Source organism: Phyllopteryx taeniolatus, chromosome 1, assembly GCF_024500385.1.
Source record: "Phyllopteryx taeniolatus isolate TA_2022b chromosome 1, UOR_Ptae_1.2, whole genome shotgun sequence".
Taxonomy (NCBI): domain Eukaryota; kingdom Metazoa; phylum Chordata; class Actinopteri; order Syngnathiformes; family Syngnathidae; genus Phyllopteryx; species Phyllopteryx taeniolatus.
Genome location: NC_084502.1, coordinates 50,385,689 through 50,401,952, shown reverse-complemented (window position 1 = coordinate 50,401,952; position 16,264 = coordinate 50,385,689). Strand labels below are relative to the sequence as shown.

At 47.0% G+C, this 16,264-nt stretch overlaps 1 protein-coding gene across 5 annotated transcripts in view; it reads right to left on the bottom strand.

Moving 5' to 3' along the window:
* The window catches only part of ccdc120a (coiled-coil domain containing 120a), a 59,452-nt gene that overhangs the window by 13,909 nt on the left and 29,279 nt on the right, over positions 1–16,264 (bottom strand). For 4 of the 5 annotated variants that reach the window (XM_061747811.1, XM_061747801.1, XM_061747828.1 and 1 more), the window contains exon 6: positions 6,866–6,916. In XM_061747811.1, coding sequence (XP_061603795.1) covers positions 6,866–6,916 — 51 coding nt within the window. Of the gene's footprint in view, positions 1–2,831; positions 3,156–6,865; positions 6,917–16,264 lie in introns of those variants that run through there. The other variant, XM_061747836.1, reaches the window with a different exon arrangement.

The window sequence follows — 16,264 nt, the reverse complement described above, 5'->3', positions numbered from 1 at the left end:
CTATTCTTAAACTGTAAACCATTCTACTCCCCACGTGAGTTCGCATCATTCATTCTCGCTGGCGTCTATATTCCGCCTCAAGCTAACACGAACGCCGCATTGCTAACGCTCGCCGATCAAGTCAACGAAATTGAAAAAAAACACCCCGACTCACCCCTCATTATTCTCGGGGACTTTAACAAAGCTAAACTCAACCACGAACTCCCTAAATACAAGCAGCACATCGACTGTCCTACCAGGGAAAATAATACTTTAGACCACTGCTACACCACGGTAAAAAACGCATACCGTGCTATACCTCGTGCAGCCTTGGGCTCGTCTGATCACTGCTTAATTCACTTAATACCGACGTACAGGCAAGAATTTAAATGTGCGAAGCCTACAGTGAAAACAGTCAAAAAGTGGACAAATGAAGCCAAGATGGAACTTCAAAGCTGCTTAGACTGCACAGACTGGAGTGTCTTTGAAAATTCAGCTGGCAGCATGGATGAATATACGGACACTGTCACATCCTATATCAGTTTCTGTGAAGAGGTCTGTGTTCCAACAAAATCATTTCGCACATTCAACAACAATAAGCCGTGGTTCACTGCTAAACTTAAGCAGCTTCGCCAAGCTAAGGAGGACGCATATCAGAGCGGGGACAGGACCCTGTATAATCGAGCTAGAAACCAGCTGACCAAAGAAATTAACATTGCAAAGAGGATCTATACAGCAAAGTTGGAAAAACAGTTTAGCGCAAACGACTCTAAATCAGTCTGGCATGCATTCCAGTCGCTGACTAATTACAAGCGACGATCCCCCCAAGCTGAGAACAATAGCACACTAGCCAACGACTTGAATACCTTCTACTGCAGATTTGAAAAGGACAGTTTCACACCACACACCAACCCGGCCGCACCCGCGACCACAATCACACCTCTGACCTCTGCGTTAACCATCCATGAACAGGATGTGAGACGCATCTTCAAACAACAAAAGATTAACAAAGCGGCAGGCCCGGACCACGTGTCTCCATCCTGCCTCAAAGTCTGCGCGGACCAGCTCGCGCCAGTCTTCACTCAGATCTTCAACAGATCACTGGAAATGTGCGAAGTTCCATCCTGCTTCAAACGCTCCACCATCATCCCAGTCCCCAAGAAACCTGCAATCTCGGGTCTGAATGACTACAGGCCTGTCGCTTTGACATCTGTGGTCATGAAGTCCTTTGAACGTCTTGTGCTGGACCACCTCAAGAGTGTCACAGGTCCCCTGCTGGACCCCCTGCAGTTTGCCTACCAAGCGAACAGATCTGCGGATGATGCAGTCAACATGGGACTGCACTTCATCCTTGAACACCTCGACAGTGCAGGGACCTACGCGAGGATCCTGTTCGTGGACTTCAGCTCAGCGTTCAACACCATCATCCCTGAACTCCTTTCATCCAAGCTTCTCCAGCTCAGCGTCTCACCTGCCATCTGCCAGTGGATTTACAGCTTTCTGACGGGCAGGACACAGCAGGTCAGGCTGGGGGAGGCCACCTCATCCACACGCAGCATCAGCACTGGGGCGCCCCAAGGTTGTGTCCTCTCTCCGCTGCTCTTCTCTCTCTTAACGAACGACTGCACCTCAGCGAACCCGACTGTCAAACTCCTGAAGTTTGCAGATGACACCACTGTCATCGGCCTCATCAAGGACGGTGACGAGTCTGCATATCGACAGGAAGCGGAGCGGCTGGAGCTGTGGTGCGGCCGACACAACCTGGAGCTGAACACGCTCAAGACTGTAGAGATGATCGTGGACTTCAGGAGGCATCCTTCGCCACAGCTGCCCCTCACGGTGTCCAGCTGCCTTGTGTCAACCGTCGAGACCTTCAAGTTCCTGGGAATTACAATCTCCCAGGACCTGAAGTGGGCGACCAACATCAACTCCGTCCTCAAAAAGGCCCAGCAGAGGATGTACTTCCTGCGGCTTCTGAGAAAGCATGGCCTGCCACCGGAGCTGCTGAGACAGTTCTACACAGCGGTCATCGAATCAGTCCTGTGTTCTTCCATCACAGTCTGGTTTGGTGCTGCTACAAAAAAGGACAAACTCCGACTGCAACGGACAATCAAAACTGCTGAAAGGATTGTCGGTACCCCCCTACCCACCCTTGAGGACTTGCACGCTGCCAGAACTAAGACAAGGGCGTGCAAAATCCTCTAGGACCCTCCCCACCCTGGTCACCAGCTCTTCCAGCTCCTTCCCTCAGGTAGGCGCTACCGATCAATGCAAACTAGAACTAGTAGACATTCCAACAGCTTCTTCCCTCTTGCAATCAACTTCTTGAACAGCTAACTTACAATTCCATTACAACAAGCTGGCAATTTTTTGACTTGAGTTCGTTGTCACATTTCTGTATTATGTATTACTCGTGCACTCACTGTAGTTGTCTCGCCGTGCTGCACTATTTGCATATAGTGGCCACTCATGCCAGAGTAGCATCTGCTCCATTTGCACACTGATTGAGGAGTATCTGTAACATTTGCACAACCATTGTCCCAGATTATCGCAGTACTCGTCACTTTAAACCGCATACACTCCTTGAAGTCTCAGTGCCCTTTGCACAATGGTCATTGCACCGGACTATTGCGATATTAGCCATTCGAACTGAGGACTCTGCATCTTTTTGCACAATTGTTGTTTGTTGTTGTTTTTTGTCAATGTCTTTATGTCTCCAAAGTGTTCTGTAAATTGACTGTCTGTTGTACTCGAGCGGCTCCAACTACCGGAGACAAATTCCTTGTGTGTTTTGGACATACTTGGCAAATAAAGATGATTCTGATTCTGATCATCAAAGGTGTTGTACTCACCAAAGTCCATCCACCGCTTAGCGGGTAGCGGGGGCAGTAGCTTTAGCAGGGACGCCCAGACTTCCCTCTCCCCAGCCACTTCATCCAGCTCTTCCAGGGGGATCCCGAGGCGTTCCCAGGCCAGCCGAGGATGTAGTCTCTCCAGGGTGTCCTGGGTCGTCCCCGGGGTCTCCTCCCGGTGGGACATGCCCGGAAGACCTCACTAGGGAGGCGTCCGGGAGGCATCCGAATCAGATGCCCCAGCTACCTCATCTGGCTCCTCTCGATGTGGAGGAGCAGCGACTCTACTCTGAGACCCTCCCGGATGACCGAGCTTCTCACCCTATCTATAAGGGAGAGCCCGGACACCCTGGGGAGGAAACTCATTTCGGCTGCTTGTATCCGGGATCTTGTTCTTTCGGTCACGACCCACAGCTCGTGACCATAGGTGAGGGTAGGAATGTAGATCGACCGGTAAATTGAGAGCTTCGCCTTTCGGCTTAGCTCCTTCTTTACCACAAGGGACCGATACAAAGTCCGCATCACTGCAGACGCTGCACCGATCCGCCTGTCAATCTCCCGTTCCATTCTTCCCTCACTCGTGAACAAGACCCCAACATACTTGAACTCCTCCACTTGGGGCAGGATCTCATCCCCACCCTTTTCCAACTGAGGACCATGGTCTCAAATTTGGAGGTGCTTATTCTCATCCCAGCCGCTTCACACTCGGCTGCGAACTGCTCCAGTGAGAGGTGGAGGTCACGGCTTGATAAAGCCAACAGAACCACATCATCTGCAAAAAGCAGAGATGTAATACTGAGGCCACCAAACCGGACCCCCTCTACGCCTCGGCTGCGCCTTGAAATTCTGTCCATAAAAGTTATGAACAGAATCGGTGACAAAGGGCAGCCTTGGCGGAGTACGAGAACGAGTCCGACTTACTGCCGGATATGCGGACCAAATTCTGACTCCAGTTGTACAGGGACCGAAGAGCCCGTATCAGGGGGTTCGGTACCCCATACTCTCGAACCACCCTCCACAGGACTCCCCGAGGTACACGGTCGAACGCGTTCTCCAAGTCCACAAAACACATGTAGACTGGTTGGGCGAACTCCCATGCACCCTCAAGGACCCTGCCGAGGGTGTAGAGCTGGTCCACTGTTCCACGGCCAGGACGAAAACCACACTGTCCCTCCTGAATCTGAGATTCGACTTCCCGACGGACCCTCCTCTCGAGCACCCCTGAATAGACCTTACCAGGGAGGCCGAGGAGTGTGATCCCCCTGTAGTTGGAACACACCCTCCGGTCCCCCTTCTTAGAAAGGGGGACCACCACCCCAGTCTGCCAATCCAGAGGCACTGTCCCCGATGTCCACGCGATGTTGCAGAGGCGTGCCAACCAGGACAGCCCCACAACATCCAGAGCCTTTAGGAACTCCGGCCGAATCTCATCCACCCCCGGGGCCTTGCCATCGAGGAGCTTTTTAACTACCTCGGTGACCTCAAACCCAGAGATAGGAGAGCCCGCCTCAGAGAACCCACACTCTGCTTCCTCATGGGAAGGCGTGTCGGTGGAATTGAGGAGGTCTTCGAAGTATTCTCCCCACTGACTCACAACGTCCCGAGTCGAGGTCAGCAGCGCCCCATCCCCACTATACACAGTGTTGGTGGTGCGCTGCTTTCCTCTCCTGAGACGCCGGATGGTGGACCAGAATTTCCTCGAAGCTGTCCGGAAGTCTTTCTCCATGGCCTCACCGAACTCCTCCCATACCCGAGTTTTTGCTTCAGCGACCAAAAAAGCTGCATTGCGCTTGGCCAGCCAGTCCCCATCAGCTGCCTCAGGAGTCCCACCGGCCAAAAAAGCCTGATAGGACTCCTTTTTCAGCTTGACGGCATCCCTCACCGTTGGTGTCCACCAACGGGTTCGGGGATTGCCGCCACGACAGGCACTGACCACCTTACGCCCACAGCTCCGGTCGGCCGCCTCAGCAATGGAAGCGCGGAACATGGTCCACTCGGACTCGATGTCCCCCACCTCCCCCGGAAGATGAGCAAAATTCTGTCAGAGGTGGGAGTTGAAACTCCTTCTGACAGGGGATTCCGCCAGACGTTCCCAGCAGACCCTCACAATAGGTTTGGGCCTGCCACGTCGGACCGGCATCTTCCCCCACCATCGGAGCCAACTCACCACCAGGTGGTGATCAGTTGACAGCTCCGCCCCTCTCTTCACCCGAGTGTCCAAGACATGCAGCCGCAAGTCCTATGACACGACCACAAAGACGATCATCGAACTGCGACCTAGGGTGTCCTGGTGCCAAGTGCATGTGTGGACACCCTTATGCTTGAACATGGTGTTTGTTATGGACAATCCGTGATGAGCACAGAAGTCCAATAACAGAACACCGCTCGGGTTCTGATCGGGGGGGCCGTTCCTCCCAATCACGCCCTTCCAGGTCTCACTGTCATTGCCCACGTGAGCATTGAAGTCCCCCAGCAGAACGATGGAGTTCCCAGCGGGAGCGCTCTCCAGCACCCCCATCCAAGGACTCCATGTTGTGCATAGGCTCAAACAACAGTCAGGACCCGTCCCCCCACCCAAAGGCGGAGGGAGGCTACCCTCTCGTCCACCGGGGTGAACCCCAACGTACAGGCGCCAAGCCGGGGGGCAATAAGTATACCCACACCTGCTCGGCGCCTCTTACCGTAGGCAACTCCAGAGTGGAAGAGAGTCAAACCCCTCTCGAGAGGACTGGTACCAGAGCCCAAACTGTGTGTGGAGGCGAGTCCGACTATATCTAGTCGGAACTTCTCGACCTCACACACCAGGTCGGGCTCCTTCCCTGCCAGAGAGGTGACATTCCACCCCTTGAGCCAGCTTCTGTATATCGGATCACCAAGGTCCCTGCCTTCGGCCACCGCCCAGCTCACACTGCACCCGACCCCAATGGCCCCTCCCACAGGTGGTTAGCCTATGGGAAGGGGGAGCCACGTTACCCTTTCGGGCTGTGCCCGGCTGGGCCCCATGGGTGCAGGCCCGGCCAGCAGGCGCTCGCCTTTGAGCCCCACCACCAGGCCTGGCTCCAGTGGGGGGCCCCGGTGACCCGCGTCCGGGCAAGGGAAAACCAAATCCATCGTTTGTCATCATCATAAGGGGTCTTTGAGCCATGCTTTGTTTGGTCCCTCACCTAGGACCTGTTTGTCATGGGTGACCCTGCCAGGGGCATAGAGCCCCAGACAACTTAGCTCCTAGGATCATTGAGACACACAAACCCCTCCACCACGATAAGGTGACGGCTCAATGAGGGGACTCACCAAAGTAAATGATTAAATCACTCTTTATTGTTTTAAATTTGCTCATTTCTGTCCTCAGAGTTCTTCATGTTTACTTAACAGAAAATCAGACTGTCAGGTTGCCATGTTTGCTTGTATAATGTAATTTAATTAATTTGGAACAATGTAATGATTTTTTTGATGGTAACTACTTGAGACGTTCGGAAGGTATACATCACACTGATGGAATTTTCGGACCCAATCAGAATCGGGTATTTATCATGCCCATGGCATAATAATAATTCACAAACTTAGCTGTGCCTCCAAGCGCTTTAAAAACCAGATGGATCGATCTATATATATTTTTTAGATATTCATAATCTTTGCTTTTAGACCTGTTTTAATAGAACTGTTTTAACAGTCTGGGAAACATGACAATTTTCCATAAAATAGTTTCCATTTTCCATAATTCTGTAACGGATATCGATTCTCCACACAAGGACCACCAAAGAGTGGCCTTTCCTGTTTTTTCTAAATCCACTCAGCGGTTCCCCTCTGAGACCACCGAGAAAGAGCGCCTCGGAATCGGTGAACACGTGATCCACAAATAGTGAGCAAACATTGCAGCAACTACCAGAATAAGTGCAAATTGGTGCATAGTAGCTTGGGGTTAGTTTATTGACCTCACGAGTCCCAACTTTATTCTCTCTCCACATGCATCAGTTCAGTTTATGAAATCAAATTCCATACTTTTCATACTTGTGTAGGAACCCTGTGTGTGTTACCGTTGTCATTTCCAGTAGAGTCCGATGTGGAGCTGCTCTCCCATCTGTCGTCTGCAAACACACACATACATAAACAACCATTGTTGAGAAGATTACTTTTAAAATTGAGTTGGTTACAATTACAAGTTACCGAGTAGAAAATGTCATAGTAGTGTAACTACAAACCCCAATTCCAATGAAGTTGGGAGGTTGAGTAAAACGTAACTAAAAACTGAATACAATGATTTGCAAATCCTATTCAACCTAATTTTAATTTAATACATCCATAATTTTCTTAACCAGTTATCCTCACTAGGGTCGCGGGCAGTAATGCCGGTAACACGTTACGTTAGTAAAGTTACAAAGTAACACATTACTCCAAAATGTCGCCATTTTAAGTAACGAGCAAAATAACAAGTTATTTTTCCAAGGAAAGTAATTTGACTACACTTATTTCTTCAAACCAGTGTAGCGGGCATGCTACGCAAAAGATGCCACCCGGCACCCCAGCCTCCCGCCGAGGTAGACGTTAACTCCAGAGTCACACGCAGACTCTAAACAGATCAACACAATAAACTATCTTCAACAAGACACAGACATTTGCTTTGCCATGCCGACGCTAACAGAATCACGGCTGCCTGGCACGTCAAAGCGGAGACCCAAGGATGCTGAGTGCGCCCCCGGACGCTAAGTTAATTAACTCCCCGCCAGTCGAAGGATTGCACCAACAAAGGCGCCTCCAACCTTTTGACTACTGCCACTTGGGAGTTGGAACAGGCAACAGCGACAACCACGGCCGATGGAACGACTCTACAGGCATGGGTTCATAAGACAGACTGTGACTCGACTGGGAGTTAATATTTGAAGCACTTTACATGAACGCCACTAGTGACTGTATTGCAGCAAGCTTGAATGTCTAACGTCAAATATGTTGTTAACTGAACCAGATGTAATGTTCTCCACACCATACAACATTTGAAACATTCATTACAGGTATGAGAGAGGATGAGCGTGGAACAATGCAGGGTGAGGAGACGGTCTCGTTATCTGAAATCCAATAATTAATATTTTATTCTACTGGTTTTAAACCACAAAATAATCCGCTCCGGGCATAAAAGGGGCCGGAGCTGGGATCAGAAAAAAGCTTTTGGGAGTTTTGGTGGGGAAGTCTTCCTTTGGTCACCCCGACCAACTCGCTGACGACCGGGCCAGGCAGGACGCCCACCTCACACGAGGTGGCAAGGACACATCGGATGATCCCCGGCTGCAGAGCCTCCTGCAAGCGCTCCGAGCCACCCTGCTTGGGGGCCCGAGCTCAGTCCGAGCGAACGGAGGCGGACGCAACGAGACCGCTCCGAACGTCTGGCAAACAGAGACACCCGAGAGACATCCTGCCTGGGAACTCGTTGGCCTCCTGCTTTTCCTCCTTTTTTTTTCTTCCTCCCGTTAAATCCACCTGTTCTCAGTGCGGACCGGACCGGCCGAACACTCGGGAGCCTGACTCGCCTGCCTCAAACATGTTCCAGACACGTAAGTCCAACATTGCGGTCTACTAAAAGTACAGATTAGTGCATATTTGGGTTTATATTAATGAGACCAGGAGTCCTCAGCTATACGCATTCACTACACGCCCATTCTGCTCATCTCACGTCACAAATCCCTTCCTTCGCCAATGTTCGTCTTGTTTTGTATTTGTCTGTGTTTTATCCTGTAGAAACCCCTTTTTATTATAAAATTCACCACTTGCATTGATTATGTGTGTGTTTGGGTTCGGAATGAAACCTCTTGAAAGTCTAGAACTCAAAGTTTCTAAACTGTAGCCACCTTCCGATAAGAGACTGATTATAACGGTTTGTCGTCATTTTGCCTCAAGTTAAAAATATGACGTGGTGCCCCTCATATATATCAAAAATCTTGATTTATAACGCTGTGATGTAAAATTACGATAACCCGGAAGTGACACAGGCGCCGCTTCCTACTCATCGTTTCCTTCTAAACTAAGCACAATTCTTACAAGTTCCATATACACTACACCAGGAATAGTTACTTTTGAGTCCTCAATGTCTCTCACCAAGTACAAATGTGTGCCTGGTGATTCAAACAAAACGCAGTCCAGCTATTTGATAGCATTTAACCTATCACGCAGACCGCTCATTTCTCAACAAACAGGGAGGTGATTGTTTATTCTACAATGAACAGTGACTATACAGTACCATAAAAGTGCAAAGAAATGCACGATTTCACTTTTTTGGTTATTTTTGTCAGTAAAGTGTCTTTGATTGTTGTTACTTTTTTATTTACACATTAAGAATACAGTTTTACTGCCGTGTTAAGCACACAATGCAGTGGGTTAATTACTCATACCTAAGTGCGTTGTCATTAATCGTCATATAATAAGGACTGACTCACTAAAGGACTTACAATACTGATCTTTATTAATATTTACAATGAAAAGTGAGAACTTTCAACAACTTCGTCTGTAGTTCGGACTGTGAGCTGGTTTAGCAGCGCTGACGTCATGTAAGTGCTTCCCCCCGTCAATCACCCAGAGCGTTGCCAGTTAAACAGTTGCGTAATCTTGTCACCTCGCTCTTTGCATCAAAATTATGATGATGGGAGCAATGATGTGTGTGTGTGTGTATATATGCCCCTAATATCAAACCGCCGCTTACTTTTACCTTTACGTACACGCAAGCATAAACACACCCACAGGCACACGCACACACACACACACACACACACACAGTTGCCTTCATGGACCACATGTCAAGTCTGCTGATTTAATGCAGCTTCAACTACACTAATATTTAAGTTATTGGTTCATGTTGACATGATTCTGTAACCTGTGTAGTGTACATTACCGAGTTATGGGTACGGTTTAAGTTAATGCTTTTTTTGTATTGTGGATAAGTGATATTGCTGCCACTTGGCAGCTGCTGAAAGTAACTAAAACGTTTTTTCTAACTTAGTTACTTTTGAAATCAAGTAATCAGTAAAGTAATTAAGTTACTTTTTCAACGTAAATGTGACAACACTGGTCGCGGGTGTCACGGACGGCAATGCCGTAAGGGCAGATCCCAAAAAAGAGACTCTAGGTAAGCGGTCCGAACAATTTTAATTCAATGACAGAGCATGTGATGGCGAGACATACAAAACTAAAGGGACTCCCCACCAGAGAGAATCAAAAAACAGATAACGCAGGGAGACACAACAAAAGGTCCGTGTGGTATAATCGTATAGAACCTAAATTTGGACAGCGGTCAGTACGGCGGCAAACACGGGGCAAAAACGAGTGAATATTCCGACGCCCACACACTGTCACGGTGCCCCGTAAAAAGGCTGATGATTACAATGCATGACAGGTTCGTCACTGATGTCAACGCCCACCTTCGCTCACCCAGACACTGCAACACAAAGAAAAACAATTTGAAACACAGGGCCATGACAGCGGGTGTGCTGGTGCCCATCTCAGCTGACTTTGGGGGAGAGCCAAGGTACACCCTGAACTGGTTGCCAGCCAATCGCAATGCACATAGAGACAAACAACCATTGGCACTTCCACTTATGGACAATTTAGGGTCTTCAATCAGCATACCATACATGTTTTGGCTGAAGAAAACCCATGCAGCCATGGGGAGAACATGCAAACGGCTTTGAACCACGGACCTCAGAACGGTGAGGCGGATGTACTAACCAGTGGTCCACCGTGTCGCCACAAGAGAATACAGTGCAAAAGACAAAATATTTAATGTTCAAACTGTTGAAAATTATTGTTGTTTTTTTTTTTTTTTTTTTTTTTGCAATTTTGCTCATTTTGAATTGGATACCTACATGTACCAAAAAAAGACAGGGGCAATAAAACACTGGGAAAGTTGATGACTGTGGAAACAAAAACATCTGTTTGGAACATTCCACAGGTGAACAGGTTAATTGGAAACAGGTAAGTGTGATGATACTTGAATAGTCCAACAGTTTAAGAACGGTTCGCAACAGACAATTGCAAGGAAGGATTTTATCATCTACGGTCCACAATATCATCAACAGATTCAGAGAATCTGGAGAAATCTATGCACGTAAGCTTCAAAGCTCGAAAACCAACACTGACTTCCCATTACCTTCGCTCCCTCAGGGGGCACTGCATTAAAAACTGACATCGTGTAAAGCATATTGCAGAGTGGGCTCAGGAACAATTCAGTTAACACAGTTTGTTGCTATATCTACAAATGCAAGTGTAACAACTAGGCCTATGGCCCGGTTGTCAACGGAAACCCCAAGAAATGATAAACATTTGCATTCCTACTTCCTGAACCTCCACCAGCCAGTTTGTTGTCACAAGACACAGGAAACTTGGTTTATATCATCTGGAGTCATGGAACTGATTGCAAGTCTCCTTATGACTGGCACAGCATGGTTGAGGGGGAAGGAAGTGATTGATGACTGTTGAACAATGGTACACAATCCCCCAGTGGTGGTTGGTGACACTGCCTGTGGACATTAAAATGATGAATGAATCCCACGTTTGTAGAAAAACAAAACAAACCTTCAGGAATATTCAAAATGTATGCCATGATGCCTGTGTGATTGTGTTGTTACAGGTTGCCTTCCGAATTTGTTCTTCTGATTGTGTTCGATATCAACCTGTAAAAACTGATTATTCCAAGAACTTTAGTTTAGCGCCTGCACAAGAGTTGTAACAATTGTTTATTATGTTTCTTTCCTAAGCGTGGGAGAGTACAAAGTTGGGAGTATTTTAGATTAATATATGATTTTTAAACCCATTTTTATGGGCCAAATTGGAGACAAAATTCAAGTAGATGGGTGTGGTCTTCTCCACTTCACCCATCTCTTAGACACGCCCCCTAAGGAATTTAACCCTGTGGTGTCCACCTTCTCCTTCCTCTTCTCGTTCTCCTCTTCATCCTTAAAGTTACCTTAGGCACGGCTCTGCCGTGCTACGCAACCCCTCCTGCCTCCCCTTTTTCCTTTCGTTTTGTTGTCACCATTGCGCAGAAACGACCCCGGACCACGACGGCGGTGCTGTCCAATCAAAGAAGCCGGCCATGTGGCTTCGATCTGTTTTCCCAGCCTTGATCTGTTGGCGTGGCCCACCAGGTAACCACTTCTGGCACCCCTACCAGTTACGCCCGTAATTAAGAGCAAGAGTACGGACCGCACCTCCCATGTAACAACAACTATATTTTTGCATCTCTTTTTTTTAAACTTTTTTTGCACCTTCTTCTTCAAATAAACCGGCCTCCGTTCCTCCTGAGACAACTGAGAAAGACCAGACCTGGTGAACTACGTCGTGAGTCAAACATTGCAGTGATTACGAGAAAGTACAAATTAGTGCATAGCAATCTGGGGTATAAGTTACCAAGCTCACACTAGTCACAACTCTGCTCTCCATCACTATGATTCAACTCATTTCACGCTCACATTACGTGTTCAGTCATTCACCCTATATCTTGTTCTTTACGTACGTTTGTCTGTAATTTTTGTAGTAGTCCCTCTGTATGTTACCCTGTAGTTTCCCCGTTAGATTTAATGAAATTTTCTATTAAATTCCACTTCCTGTTGTGCTTTGTGTGTGTTTGAGTGAAATAGTAAAACAGTGCAAACTGAAGGCCGGTCCCAAACCCGGATAAATGCAGAGGGTTGCATCAGGAAGAGTAAAACTTAAAACTTTGCCAAACAAATATGAAAGGCAGTAAGGCTAGAAGTTTAGGGGCAGGGTTTAAATTATTTTACCATGGTGTAGATGGGAGGAGAAATGGAGCCGGGGTTATTTTAAAACAAGAGTTGGCTAAGAATGTCTTGGAGGTGAAAAGAGTATCAGATCGAGTGATGAGGCTGAAACTTGAAATTGAGTGTGTTATGTATGTGATTAGTGGCTATGCCCCACAGGTAGGATGTGACCTAGAGGTGAAAGAGAAATACTGGAAGGAGCTAGGCCTGAGTAGTTCTGAGCATCTCAGACAGAGAGAGAGAGTCATGATTGGTGCAGATTGTAATGGACATGTTGGTGAAGGAAACAGGGGTGATGAAGAAGTGATGGGTAAGTACGGCATCCAGGCAAGGAACTTGGAGGTACAGATGGTGCTAGACTTTGCAAAAAGAATGCAAATGGTTGTAGTGAACACTTTTTTTCAGAAGAGGCAGGAAAATAGGGTGACCCACAAGAGCAGAGGTAGAAGCACGCAGATGGATTACATCTTGTGCAGACGATGTAATCTGAAGGAGGGTACCGACTGTAAGGTAGTGGTAGGGGAGAGTGTGGCTAGACAGCAGAGGATGGTGGTGTGTAAGATGACTATGGTGGTGGGGAGGAAGATTAGGAAGACAAAGGCAGAGCAGAGAACCATGTGGTGGAAGCTGAGACAGGACGAGTGTTGTGCAGCTTTTCGGGAAGAGGTGAGACAGGCTCTCGGTGGACAGGAGGAGCTTCCAGAAGACTGGACCACTGCAGCCAAGGTGATTAGAGAGGCAGGCAGGAAACTTCGACTTCGACCCACAGTAGCTGAATTTGCAATGGCTCCCTGCAGGTTGACGGCGCCGGTGGCGGACGTTGTTAACCCGGGGCACGACCGATCCGGTATGGAATTAAGCTGTTTTAAGCCGGATGCCCTTCCTGACGCAACCCTCTGCATTTATCCGGGCTTTGGACCGGCCTACAGTTTGCACTGGCTTGTGCCCCCCATAGGGCTGCATTTTATATATATATATATATATATATATATATATATATTATACAACCCCAATTCCAATGAAGTTGGGACTTTGTGTTAAACATAAATAAAAACAGAATACAGTGATTTGCAAATCATGTTCAACCTATATTTAATTGAATACACTACAAAGACAAAATATTTAATCTTCAAACTGATAAACTTTATTGTTTTTAGCAAATAATCATTAACTTAGAATTTTATGGCTGCAACATGTTCCGAAAAAGCTGGGACAGGGTCATGTTTACCACTGTGTTACATCACCTTTTCTTTTAACAACATTCAATAAACGTTTGGGAACTGAGGAGACTAATTGTTGAAGCTTTGTCGGTGGAATTCTTTCACATTCTTGCTTGATGTACAGCTTCAGCTGTTCAACAGTCCGGGGTCTCCGCTGTCGGATTTACGCTTCATAATGCGCCAAGCATTTTCAATGGGAGACAAGTCTGGACTGCAGGAAGGCCAGTCTAGTATCCGCACTCTTTTACTACGAAGCAGCACCGTTGTAACACGTGCAGAATGTGGTTTGGCATTGTCTTGCTGAAATAAGCAAGGGCGTCCATGAAAAAGACGTTGCTTGGATGACAGCATATGTTTCTCCAAAACCCATATGTACCTCTCAGCATTAATGGTGCCTTCGTAGATGTGTAAGTTACCCATGCCATTGGCACGAACACAGCCCCATACCATCGCAGATGCTGGCTTTTGAACTTTGCATCCATAACAGTCCGGATGGTTCTTTTCCTCTTTGGCCCGTAGGACACGATGTCCACAATTTCCAAAAACAATTTGAAATGTGGACTCGTCAGACCACAGAACACTTTTCCACTTTTCCTCAGTCCATCTTAGATGAGCTCGGGCCCAGAGAAGCTTGCCGCGTTTCTGGGTGTTGTTGATAAAGGGCTTTTGCTTTGCATAGTAGAGTTTCAAGTTGCACCTACGGATGTAGCGCCGAACTATATTTACTGACATTGGTTTTCTGAAGTGTTCCTGAGCCCATGTGGTGATATCCTTTACACATTGATGTCGGTTTTTGATGCAGTGCCGCCTGACGGATTGAAGGTCACGGGCATGTTGGTTTTCGGCCTTGCTGCTTACATGCAGTGATTTCTCCAGATTCTCTGAACCTTTTGATGATATTATGGACCGTAGATAAAATCCCTAAATTCAATTGTACGTTGAGGAACTTAAACGGTTCGACTATTTTCTCACGCACTTGTTCACAAAGAGGTGAACCTCGCCCCATCTTTGCTTGTGAATGACTGAGCAAATCAGGGAAGCTCCTTTTATACCCAATCATGGCACCCACCTGTTCCCAATTAGCCTGTTCACCTGTGGGATGTTCCAAACAGGTGTTTGATGAGCATTCCTCAACTTTCTCAGTCTTTTTTGCCACCTGTCCCAGCTTTTTTGGAACATGTTACAGCCATAAAATACTAAGTTCATGATTATTTGCTAAAAACAATATGTTTTATCAGTTTGAACATTAAATATCTTGTCTTTGCAGTGTATTCAATTAAATATAGGTTGATCATGATTTGCAAATCATTGTATTCTGTTTTTATTTATATTTAACTTCATTGGAATTGGGGTTGTTTATATCTATATATATGTATATATATAATGTATATACACACACATCGGTGTGGCAGATGTGCTAACCAGTCGCTCACCGTGCCGCCTTAAATAATCTCGTTACATGTTACTCCCCAACACAGTCATGAAGTCAAAAATTATAAAGATGAAACTGTTCAAAAGTCAATTTTCTTTGATGTGTTCAAAAGTGTAACTATTAGTGTAACCTTTTCAAAATCTCAGTCACATTTGGAAAAATATGTCTTCGTTGAGACTAGAGCAGGCAGCACGACCGGCCGACTGCTTAGCACATCTGCCTCACAGTTCTGAGGATCCGGGTTCAAATCTGGCCCCGCCTGTGTGGAGTTTGCATGTTCTCCCCGCGCCTGCGTGGGTTTTCTCCAGGTGCTCCGGTTTCCTCCCACATTCCAAAATCATGCATAGTTGGTTAATTGAAGATTTTGAATGGTTGTTTGTTTATTTGTGCCCTGCGATTGGCTGGCGACCAGTTCAGGGTGAACCCCGCCTCTTGCCCAAAGTCAGCTGGTATAGGCTCCAGCATGCCCGTGACCTGAGTGAGGATAAGTGGTATGGAAAATTGATGGATGGATGGATGCATGGAGACTAAAGCAGAATGGTACATTACCATAAAGAGCCAATCACAAGCTTTGGCTTTCGAAGGAGGAAGTGACATGAAGAAAAAAATCTGCGCTTTTGTGGCTATTTTTCAAATGTAACTAAAATTGTCATCCTGGAAATTTCCAAAAGAAACTGTAATTTTATTCAATATTTTCTCCCAGTAATGTAATGGATTACATCCATCTATTTTCTCGACCGCTTATCCTTACTCGGGTCCCGAGTGTGCTGGAGCCTATACCAGCTATCTTCTTCGGGCCCTGAACTGGGCGCCAGCCAATCGCAGGGCACATATAAACAATCAACCATTCGCCCTCATATTCACACCAATGGGCAATTTAGAGTCTTCAATCAACCGACCTAATGAATTACAATGAGAGAAATTTTGTCATTCAAATAAAAAAAAATATATATATATAAATAAATAAAATAAACCCCTCCTGGAAGCCGTCACCTTAACGTGGTGGAGGGGCCTGTGTGTCCC